Here is a 12,118-nt window from a genome sequence, read left to right as displayed (position 1 = left end):
CAGCATGCGCAGGGATTGCCAGGGCCTAGACGCTCCTGCTTGTTCCGCTGGGGGCCTTTGCAGAAAAGGAAGGTATGTGCCGGGGGTTCAGCAGCCTCCCCTTCCTTCCCTCATTTCTTCCTTTGAGGAAATCGCAATGGACTCCAAGGTGCAGAGCTGGACTCAGGAGGGAAAGCCAGGAAAGGAAGGCTCTAGTTTGGAAATATAGCTGTCCCTCTGTATCCTATGTGTTTGTGTGTTTGCCTCTGCTGTTCTTATGGCTGGGAATGGAGCTGAGGACTGAGGAGAGAAGAAAGGGTCAGTTTTGGGCAAATTCCAAACTTCTGTGCATCAAAGAGTCCAGTGTGTTGAAAAAGCAAAAATCTTTGAGAACAAAAAGAAATTCAGTGTTTAAGCCAGAACTGCCCACTCCAATCCAAACAATGCATCAAAATCCCCAAACCTAAAATCCCACCCTCTTCCAAACCTAGCCCCCACCTCCAATTCCCACAGTCTATGCCCCACAGGTAACAAGGACCCTTTGCCATTCCCACAAAATAGCCGTTTCTGTCAATACCTGTCCCCAATTTTCTTCAGCCAACATCCCAAATATTCCAAAAGCTATCATTCCCATAACTATTCTAGCCAGTGTCAACAAATCCCAGCCCCCATCTACCTAACCTATACCACGACCCACAATCCCCAGCCAAATTTACAACCCAAAACAATTATCTATACTATTAGCAATGAAAACCTAAACTTAACAAAACACTATCTTAAAACATAAACAGACATATGGACAGACAAATCTCACAAACAAAATCAAAAGGGCCTTTTATTTGCACTGCTGGATTGAAAATATGCTTTTTGAATTCGTTATTGACAAATATAATGTTAGTTCATTTCTGGGATTTGTGTGGCTTCTCTCCAGTGTGGACTCTCTGATGTCTTTCTAGATTTGACTTCTGAGAAAAACCTTTCCCACAATGCTGGCATTTGTATGGCTTCTCTCCTGTGTGGACTCTCTGATGTGTCACTAGGTCTGACTTTGAAGAAAAACCTTTCCCACAATGCTGGCATTTGTATGGCTTCTCTCCTGTGTGGACTCTCTGATGTCTCACTAGGTCTGACTTTGAAGAAAAACCTTTCCCACAATGCTGGCATTTGTATGGCTTCTCTCCTGTGTGGACTCTCTGATGTGTCACTAGGTTTGAGTTCTGAGCAAAACATTGTCCACAATGCTGGCATTTGTATGGCTTCTCTCCTGTGTGGATTCTCTGATGTGTCACTAGGTCTGACTTTGAAGAAAAACCTTTCCCACAATGCTGGCATTTGTATGGCTTTGCTCCTGTGTGGACTCTCTGATGTGTCACTAGGATTGACTTCCGAGAAAAACCTTTCCCACAATGCTGGCATTTGTATGGCTTTGCTCCTGTGTGGACTCTCTGATGTCTCACTAGGTCTGACTTTGAAGAAAAACCTTTCCCACAATGCTGGCATTTGTATGGCTTCTCTCCTGTGTGGACTCTCTGATGCATCACTAGGACTGACTTCCAAGAAAAACATTTCCCACAACGCTGGCATTTGTATGGCTTCTCTCCTGTGTGGAATCTCTGATGCATCACTAGGACTGACTTCCGAAAAAAACATTTCCCACAATGCTGGCATTTGTATGGCTTCTCTCCGGTGTGGACCCTCCGATGCATGGCAAGGATTGACTTGTAAGCAAAACGTTTCCCACAATGCTGGCATTTATGTGACTTCTTTCCTGTGTGCATTCTCTCATGATTAAAATGTTCTTCTGTAAAGAAGGACAGTGTCAGATAAGACTGAAAATCAGACTTAAGAGAGGAGGGTGTTACCCCATGATTTAGCCCTCATTAACCCCTCCTTATTTGAGATTATATTATTAAAGTTGCTGTGAGTAACCCAAGCATGACCCTGCTGCTTATGCCCCTAAATCCATGGAACGATCGTATCCTTACTCATAGGAACTAGGAAAGAATGGGGACTGCCTTGAGGGAATTAGTGGAAGGAGACAGTCAAAGGACTGTTGAAAAAATATTCTGTTAACCATGTGCAAAAATACTTTGAATGACAGGTGGCATAATATCCTGTGAGACAGACAGAGAGTCCTGAGTCAGAGCCCAAGGCATGATGGAAGCTAACTGCAGAGGATGCTTCATGCTGTGTAGCACCATGAGATGACTCACAACCAATACAGTATACAGCTCATATGGGGACTGGTGTGGATTGGATTGGAGTTGTGAGTACAAGAAAATGTGAAGTTGATGGAAGTTGGAGAGGAGAGCTTGCAAATATTTCTATTATTTTGCAGCTCAAGATAGAGAACCTCCAAGGATTTTGATGAAATCAACTGTGTTTGTGACTTATTTTTAGTGTGAAAATAGGTCAGTGCATTGCCAATATCTATATATCTGGGTATTTAGTTCCATACTCTGCTATGTTATTTTTGAGTTGCATCTGAGAGCATCACCCTCAGATTGTGTAGATTGGCTTGTGAACGCAATAAAAATTCAGAGCCAACAAGGACATGAGAGGGGTGTGCTAATCCCTTTTGTCTGAGGTATTTACATCAAACACCCATTGCATTCAATTCGGTTTCACACCATTCTTTCCCCACACAGGAAATATTCTAAAGTGATATAAACCTCTCCGAACCCTCAGTTTTTGCCCCCAAGCACCAATTTCCGTATAAATATCAGCCCCAACTTGCTATTCTTCGGTGTCAGTCCAGTTACAGACAGATCCTGTTTTTTTTCATGGCTAAGCACCTCAATGCACTCACCAACCCCAATTGTTGCGTGAACTACTGAACTCTTCCCATTCCAAATCCTCAGCAATTGGAATAAAGATCTGGATAGGTAACGTATCACCATTATCAAAGACTTACATCTATTCACCACTCCCGCCTTTCTTACCTAGTTCTTTTGTGTGTGCATGAACACTTATATGTATGTGTCTGTGTGTTTTGCTTTCCCCCTAAATAAAACGCAAAAACCTATTTCAAATCCCTCTGAAGTTGGGTTTGATTCAGGACTTGCTATAGATTGGCTGAGTCCCAGAGGTCACTATTGCCCCAGTAAAACTATTTCGTTCTATTGAGCTAAGTACCAAAATCCCCTAAAAGCATAGCACTTGCGGGTATCCTCCTCATACTCCAGCATTTTGGGTAACAAAGGACCTCTTGAATCAATCATAGAGCTAAGCAAGCTCAGGTAAGAAAAGAAATATTAGACAAAAGCAGGTTTTGGGTCCCCCTTTCCTACCTTTATAGTTATTACTCATAATTGTTAAATGGAACCCCTAAATATGTCTAAAAACAAGGATTTGAGCTGGTTCTGAGAAGTTCACTCAAACCAGTTCTTAAAATGTGTGAGGTTGGTGGCTGCCTCCCATTCCTCAAGGCCTTTCTCCTGGCCCTTCCCAGAGCTCCCTTCCTCTGCACAGAGCTAGACGATCCTGGCTTTGCTCCTGCCTTCCCCTCATGGATCCCAGAGGCTTGATCCCCTTCCTATTCTCCCTCTCCTCTTCAACCATCTGCACTGCTTTATCATTTCACCTTCAGGATCTCTTCTGTCCCTTTTGATTTTTCACATTCCCTTCATCTCTCTATCACAGACACACACCCACAGAGTGTGATGCATAAAAGGGACACTTTGAGATTCATTTCTTGAGAAAGGCAGGGCAATCAATATACAACTAATGCATGAGGAAAGGCAGAACAAGGGGTCTGGGATCTGGTTTCTGATATTACTGAGGGTCAAATACGAGGGATGAGCCTTAAAACAACCTTAAGACAGGGATGGACTACTGTTGAGAAGTGGGGTGGTCATATTGGACCCCAGGGGATCTCAGAGGCAGCCCCACATTGTGTCACCTAAAAATATGGCATAATGTTTTCCCCCTCAATATCCCACACCATCCCTTTGGGGAAGTGGAGGCCATTTTGCCACTGTTGGCCCCTCTCTGATCCATTGCAGGGCCAAGGGAGGCCGTTTCCCCACGAAACTTCTCCAGAGCCTCAAAAGGCTGGAAGAGGAGCCACAAAAGCCAGGAAACTTGCTCAGGGATGGGCTGAGGACCATTAGGGGCAAAAAGCATTAATCTTCATGGCTCCTTGCCACAAAATTCCAGAATTGGCAGTTTAGGATTTGATATTTAGAAACCTTACAAAGTGGAGAACAATAGTGCCTCACTACAACTAGAAATTCCAAGATTCCACAGGAAGTTGTCATGACAATTAAATTGTGTGAAAGGGAACTAGGAATGGTAGTCGAGCACAATTGAATATGTGACAACAGTGTGATGCAGCAGCTGAAAAGGCCAATGTGTCCTAGGCTGTATCAATAGCAGTATGATGTCAAGATCAAGGAAAATAATAGTGCCACTCTATTCTGTTTTGGTCAGGGCTCACTTGCAATAATCCTGTGTCCAGTTCTGGGCACCACAATTGAAACAAATGCTGAGAAGCTGGAGCATGTCCAGAGGAGGGAAACCAAAATGGTGAATGGTCTGGAAACCATGCTATCTGAGGAATGACTTAGGGAGCTGGGTATGTTTAGCTTGGAGAAGGGAAGGTTAAGAGTGGATATGACAGCCCTGTTGAAATATTTGAAGAGATGTCATATTCAGGATGGAGCAGGCTTGCTTTCTGCTATTCGAGAGCAAAGGACAAGGAACAATGGATGCAAGCCACATGGGCAAAAGTGATTCCACTTAAACTTTAGGAGGAACTTCCTGAGAGTAAGGGCTCTTCAACAGTGGAATATACTCCCTCAGAGTTTGGTGGAGTCTCTTTCTTTGGAGGTCTTTAAACAGAGGCTGGATGGCCATCTCTTGGGGGTGCTTTGAATGTCTATTTGTGAATGGCAGAGGATTGAACTGGATGGCCCTTGTGGTCTATTTCAACTCTTTGATTCTATAATTCTAAAGTCGAATCATAGCACTCTGACAGTGAATTATGAAAGGGCCCTTAGTCTTCACAGGAAGAGCAATGGATTCAGGTTCCTTACCCACAGAAGCCACATTGTCATAATTCTCCATCATCACAGAACTGTACATAAGTTTCTGCTTTTTTGTCAACAGTTTCCATTCCTCCTCGGTGAAATATATTGCCACATCCGCAAAGGTCACCTGAAATAGAAAATAGCCCTCATCCGGAGAGTGACCAAGCCAAAGAGGAGAAAAGCACATGGTGCATTGCAAATATTATTTGATCACTTTAGAATTCAGTGTAGGAAATAAACTTTAAATTCTGTTAGCCAAAAAAAGCTACAGCCTTTGAGATCCAGTTTGTCTCGAAACCTTTCCATATAATATATAATATGATAAACAATATAATTTACTCCATTTCTGGAATATTTTTGATTGATTAAGATTCTGACTATCCCAACATGTATAGTACATTTAGTCACTAATGAATGGTAGTGCATTTAGCCATATCTCACCTAATTTCAGAGGCAAATTTCATTTTTACTCTGGGCTTGAGGGCCACTGGGCCCAACCTCAATTTAGCTCCAGAGATATTCTTCCATATCCCCCAGCATTTTACAGATTGGGAAAGCAAGACAAATAACATCAGAAGGGGGTCAAGATGGCCAAAGTTGTTAATGATAATCACACGAGGGTGGAAAGGGTACAGATGTTTGCTTTTGCCTTCAACTCCTGACAAGGGCAAGACTATGCCCCCTTCCCTCCTCCCATCTTCCCTCTTTTGAGTGGATGAACTTGGAACACATTTTGAAGCAAATGAACTGACCTGAGGAGAAAGATGAAAGTGGGAGGAGGAGAGTGAAATAGGAAATTTTCAAAGCCCCTGAAAAAACGAGGTGACAGATGATTAACCAGGACTCTCTCTGCCAGACTGGGACAGTATGTTCTCCGCTTGCTTTCTTGAGCCGGCCCAGACACAGATGAAACTAATAGTCAGGATGGCAACTTACCAAAGAGCTATTGTGCCTCGGTAGCCTCTTTCTGTTGGATCCCAACTTCCTCTGCTTGGCCTCTGTGTCGGCCATCATGTGGGCAAGGAGATCCTGCACTTCGGTCAGTTCCAACAAGAGAGGCCCCAAAGCCGTGTACAAGGGGTCCAAGATGAAGTTCCTGAGAAAAGAGACCAGGGTAAGGCTTGGTTTGGCTAGAAAGCCTGCAGCACTCAAACTCACTGAGATCAGCATCCTGCTGGGGACATAATCAGGTGACAAATGTCTCCTTTGGGCCAATGCAGAAGTGGACATCCCCTTCCTCCCTCTGCACCAACCAAAGCCCCCTGGACCTAGCATAGAGTAACAGCAGCTCCCCTACAGAACAGATATTCCATGTCCTCTTAGAGTGGTGGAGGATAAGGGAATGGGGAATTGGAGAGGGCCCTTGTTATGTCCCCTTAGCTAGATGTGAAATGAGTGCATCATAAATAAATAAATAAATAAATAAATAACATGCTTTTCTTCTGCATTCCTCCTATTTTTCCCATCATCAGCTCCTTTCCCAAGAAAGCGGCATTCGCACCATAGAAATAAGGCACATTGACACCGCTTTAACCGCTCAGTGCTATGGAATCCTGGGATTTTACCTTTGGACACTTAGCCTTCTCTGCCAGAGAGCTCTCATGCCACAACAAACTACAAATCCCAGGATTCCATAGGATGGAACCAGAAGAGTTAACACACTTTAGAACTGGATTATTTCTGCAGTGTAGATACAGCCTGAGTCTGTTGTAAAAGAATAGAAGCACCCAAGTCGAGTTTTTATCCTTTTAAAATGGTTTTGCTTTTTTTAAATATAGGTATTTTGTTTTTCTGTCTAATCCTTATTCTTCTTCTTGTTTGTTTGTTTGTATGTATGCTTGCTTAATTCTTGGTAATCTGAGTTATTCTGGTCTGTCTCCTTCCTTCTTGCCTGAAAATCTATTAATAAGGAAACTGGGGAGACTTTTAAAACCTCCCAAAGGAGCCACTTTTGGCCTTTTTGGGGGACTAGCCTCCTCTTAGAAGCCAAAGCCCAATGTTTGTCAATAATAATAATAATAAGGCTTGTATTAAAACTATCCTCCCCATTTCTGATCCCTTTTAAAACCCATCTTCCCCAGAAGGAGCAGAGCTGTGTAATAAGAAAACCCTCTCAGAAAAGAGACACAAAAGACACACAAAGAGACACACTTCCTCCCTTTTGGCCCAAGGAGCCTGGCCTCCTTTTGACTCTGGAGCCTCAGGAGAGAAAGAGAAGCCTCTGTTCAACTGAGGCCTCAGAGAAGCAGTGTTGCCAACAAGCCTTGGAGATAATTCCCGGAAATGCTTGTCCAAAACCCGCTGAATCCCCTCACATCACACTGAATTTTCAGTCACTATTCCCAGAAAATTCCCATAATGTTAAAATGGCGGATGTTTTGCAAATAAACGTAAATATAATTGAATAAAAATAATTGTAACTTATTTCAACTCTCAAAATCACCATTGAACCAAACAAAGAATCTTTCAGTCCTTTTAAGATATTTATTTTGACATGAAGGGGGTTCAGGAAGCTTTGTGCCAAATAGAAATGTGTTCGGATGCAACCGCACTGCAGAAATAAATCCAGTTTGACACCCTTTTAATTGCCATGGCTCAGTGCTAGGGAATCCTGGGAATTCTAGTTTTCTGAGACATTTAACCTTCTCTCTCAGCAAACTCTGGTGTGACAACAAACTACAATTCCCAGGATTTCATAGCACTGGGCCATGGCAGTAAAAACAGTATGAAACAAACTTCTTGGAAGACAGAGCAGGGATGCCAACTTACCAGGTGCTCTGCCCATGCTCAGAGGCATATTTAATCACTAACACACACACACAGTCTCAGGGACATCACATTCACATCACACAACTAACTAGTAGGGCAGCCCATGGAAGGGAGGGAAGATGGAGATAAACACATCCCTGATTATTCTACCCAGGTGCTCTGCCCATGCTCAGAAGCACCTTTCCACCTCTTTTTCTCTCCTCCATTCTTCTACTTTTTCCCTACTAGATTTTCCTCCCATCGACCCAAATGGTCCTCCTCACAGTACAACAACAACCCTGAGAGGTAGGCTTGGGGCACTCTGCCCAAGCTCAGGAATTCAGAAATTCAAATGTCACTCTCAGCAGGCACACACAGTAGTCCCAACATCAACCCATGATACCATTATCAACTATTGCCTTTGTGATTGTGTGCCTTAAAACTTATGGCTTACTTGGAAATTCAAGGCAATTGGGATTAAGCCAGCCAAATCCCTCACTCCTCCTGGGCAACACTTTGTGCCTGGGTTGGTTGCTTGCCCAATGCCTGCCTCTCTCTCTCTCCAGCAGCCGCTTTGCCTGGAGCGGAGCCTGAATGCCTGAGGGGGGGGGGCAATCAATCACTGTCCTCCTCTCTCTCTGATTGGCTGAAAAAACTGTTAGTGTGATTCCAGAGTTGGTTGGTTTGCTCTTTGCTCCGTTCTGAACTTCTGGCTCTCAAAGGGAGTCGTTGGAGAGAGAGAGAGACTAGTGTGTTTTTTCTTCAGCCCTCTTTCTGATTGGCTGAAACTGTTACAATCCAAAGGGTTGGTTGCATGCTGCAGGCAGCTTTCAGGCTGGAGCTGAAAGTCGCCGAAAATGCACTGAAATAGAGGAGGGCACGGAAATCACACCAAAAGCTCTGAAAAGTCACCGTTTTCGTGTGAAAGTCGCGAAATTGGCAACACTGCAGAGAAGGTTCTGGAACAATATTCCCCACAGTCACAAGCAGCACAAAATGGCCGCCGGAACACCAAATGGCTGCTAGAACACAAAATGGCCACCGGAACACAAAATGGCCACCGGAACACAAAATGGCTGCCTCTGTCTGAGCGCTTGGCAGTTGGCAGTTTGAAGCCTTCAGGGGAGAGAGAGAGACTGAGGGGAAGAGTGCAGGGACATAGCCTTAAATTCCTTCCTTCCTTCCTTCCTAGCTGCCTTGTGTTAGTGGTGTTACTTGTCTTGTTGTTGTGTGCTTTCAGTTGTTTCTGACTCAGGGCGACCCTAAGGGAAGCCCATTGCAGGGTTTTCTTGGCAAGAGTTGTTCAGAGGACGTTTACCATTGCCTTCCCTGAGGCTGAGAGAGTGTGACGTCTTGCCCAAGGGACTCAGCTGGTTTCATGGTGGAGTGGGGCACTGGACCCAAGCCTCCAGACTTGTAACCCACTGCACCACACTGCCTCTCGTTCCCATGTACAACCTGAGAAATAAGTGCAGACTTTTTGTTCTTTATTTGTGTGTTAAGGTCGTTTCTAACTTATGGAAACCCTAAGGCAACCTTATCATGGGGTTTCCTTGGCAGGTTTCTTCAGAGAGGGGTTGCCATTGCCATCCTCTGAGGCTGAGAGAGTGTGACTTGCCAAGGGTCACCTGTCCAAAACACACTGCAGCAATAATCCAATCTGAGACCGATTTAAATGCCCTGGCTCAATGCTAGAGAATTCTGCGAAATGTAGTTTTGTGAGACATGGAGCCTTCTCTGTCAGAGACATCTGCTGTGTGTTTTGGACCTTTCTTGGCCGCAAACTGTCCATAGCCTGCAATGCATCTCCTAATTCTGTTGGCAGTCCCTCCCTCCCAACACTTTCTCATTCCCTCCCAAAACCAGCACAAAGCTGGCAGATGGAAAGAGCTTTTAAAGCAGCATTTAAATCTGCACCATTTGTTATTAAAAGACTGAATGTCCCAAATGCTATTATCAGTTTTGTAGCTATTATTACAGAAAGACGCAGAGAGCAAACTCCTCAAGTACCTTTATTTTCTGGATTGAGATGGGCTTTTCCAACTGACCCACTTTGATGATCTCCGGTGGTCCAAGCAGCCAAACTGCGGCCCTGTAATAATAATAATAATAATAATAATAATAATAATAATAATTTTATACCTCTCTTTTCAGCCAAAAGGCTATCGTTAATTAGACATTTAGACATTATGGCTCTTAGCCCAGCAGACCCTTAACTTCCTGAAATCACGCTGCCATCATCCAGAGAATGATAAAAGGGTTTCCCTTAACCTTCACTGGGACCAGTTAAGGAACCTTATTTCTCCTTCTTTACTGATCTTCCCAAGCATCAACCGAGCCAAGACACGTGTAAAAGGAGCGTCGAGTAGTAGATACTCCAAGGAGATATTTACTATAAATAACAAAATATAACTGAAATATAAGTCATGCAAGATATTAAGAATCTTGCAGGTACAATATTTGTAAGTATATAATATTCATTTCATACAAGCTATTAAAGAAATAAGTAAACCTAAGTGTCCAATTCTGAGACTGACTTCCAAGATCCGCTCTTTATCTCTCTTTCTCTCGATCTCCAACCGACACAATTCCCCCAACTGTCTCTTGGTCTCTCAGGCCTTATATCTCCTTCTCATGGAAGCTTCCAGAAGAACCTTCATCTTGCTCTCTGATTGGTCAAGAGAGCCTTCCGTAGCAGTGATGTCACTCTGCATTTGCATAAACCTCCCTTTTCTGCCTGAAGAAGACCTCCATTGACTGGAGCCCAGTCATTGCACTTTCCCAAGGCAAGGCTTGCACCTATTTCCCAATGTTGTTCTTGGGGTCTGCCTTCCAGTTTTTTCCAGGTCTTATGGTGACCTTATGGGAGTCTCTGAAGGGGTTTTCTAGGCAGGTTTCTTCAGAGTGGGTTTCCCATGGCCATCCTCTGAGGCTGAGAGAGTGTGACTTGCCCAAGGCTTCAGTGGTTTTGGAAGACTCTTTGCTTTATTTTCTAGAAGGCGGCTGAGGTGTTGCTTCTTGCTCTGAAGAATGAGAGGAACCTTCTGGCATCCAAAAGGCTAATACTCTCTGGAGATATCTCTGATAATATGTATATATAGGATTGCAATACCTGTTCATTTATCAAAAGGTGTCATATCATAGAATCTCATAGCTATGTCCCTTAATAGCAGTTAACCAAATTAAACAGTATATAAAACAAAAACATGAAACAAGCTAGACAAGGAAACTGTTACATGGATTTGTCATTGGTTGACTGGCCGAACCCAAAGGATGCTCAGCAATGGCTCCTTTTCATCCTGGAGAGAAGTGAACAGTGGGGTGTCCAACTCTGTCCTGGGCCCAGTTCTATTCAACATCTTTATCAATGACTTGGACGACAGAAACGGCGGCATACTTATCAAATTTTCCAGATGAGACCAAATTAGGAGGAATAGCTAATACTCCAGAGGACAGGATCAAAATTCAAAATGACCTGAACAGACTAGAAAGCTGGGCCAAAGCTAACAAAATGAAATTCGACAAGGAGAAATGTAAGGTACTGCACTTAGGGCAGAAAAATGAAATGCACAGATATAGGATGGGGGTACCTGGCTGAATGAAAATACGTGTGAAAGGGATCTAAGAATCAAGTAGACACAAGTTCAACATGAGTCAACAGTGCAATGCAGTAGCTAAAAAGGCCAATGCTATTTTAGGCTGCATCAATAGAAGTATAGTGTCTAGATCAAGGGAAGTAATAGTGCCACTCTATTCTGCCTTGGTCAGGCCCCACCTGGAATATTGTGTCCCGTTCTGGGCCCCACAATTTAAAAAGGGTGTTGAGAAACTGGAGCATGTCCAAAGAAGGACGACTAAAATAGTGAAGGGTCTGGAAACCATGTCCTATAAGGAATGTCTTAGGGAACTGGGGATGTTTATCCTGGAGAAAGAAGGTTAAGAGATGATATGATAGCCCTTTTAAATACTTGAAGGGATGTCGTATTGAGGAGTGAGCAAGCTTTTTTTCTGCTGCTCCAGAGACCAGGACCCTGAACCATGGATGCAAGATCCAGGAAAAGAGATTCTGCCTCAACATTAGGAGGATCTAACTGACAGTTTGTTGTTCGACGGTGGAACAGACTCCTTCCTCAGAGTGCAATGGAGTCTCTTTCCTTAGAGGTCTTTAAACAGACACTGGATGGTCATCTGTCGAGGATGCTTTGATTGAGAGTTCCTGCATGGCAGGGTTGGACTGGATGGCCCCAGTGGTCTCTTCCAATTTATGATTCTATTATTCTGAGATCACAATGGGGCAGTCTCAATGCTTCAGGTAAGGAGCACCAGCCTGAAATCAAAATGGACAGACTCGATGCAAGAGG

At 43.7% G+C, this 12,118-nt stretch overlaps 1 protein-coding gene across 3 annotated transcripts; it reads right to left on the bottom strand.

Moving 5' to 3' along the window:
- Nucleotides 1-443: 443 nt before the first annotated feature.
- LOC149290420 (uncharacterized) lies at nt 444-10,351 on the bottom strand. Of its 3 annotated transcripts, none has more exons than XM_089489200.1 (5): nt 10,295-10,351; nt 9,768-9,849; nt 5,946-6,105; nt 5,016-5,136; nt 444-1,780 (listed from the first exon to the last, which is right to left on the bottom strand). In XM_089489200.1, exons 3-5 carry the CDS (start codon nt 6,021-6,023, stop codon nt 879-881), a joined length of 1,101 nt encoding a protein of 366 aa, XP_089345326.1. In that variant the 5' UTR covers nt 6,024-6,105; nt 9,768-9,849; nt 10,295-10,351; the 3' UTR covers nt 444-878. The 3 variants fall into 3 exon arrangements, with proteins under 3 accessions (XP_089345326.1, XP_089345325.1, XP_089345324.1); XM_089489199.1 differs by having other exon boundaries at nt 10,270-10,325; XM_089489198.1 differs by lacking the exons at nt 9,768-9,849; nt 10,295-10,351 and having other exon boundaries at nt 5,946-6,936.
- Between the last annotated feature and the right edge of the window lie 1,767 nt (nt 10,352-12,118).

The sequence above is a fragment of the Sceloporus occidentalis genome, unplaced genomic scaffold, assembly GCF_023333645.1.
Source record: "Sceloporus occidentalis isolate IW3139 unplaced genomic scaffold, rSceOcc1.0.p SCAF_39, whole genome shotgun sequence".
Taxonomy (NCBI): Eukaryota; Metazoa; Chordata; class Lepidosauria; order Squamata; family Phrynosomatidae; genus Sceloporus; species Sceloporus occidentalis.
The sequence above is the reverse complement of the archived record's forward strand: the minus strand, read 5'-3'. Positions and strand labels throughout refer to the sequence as shown.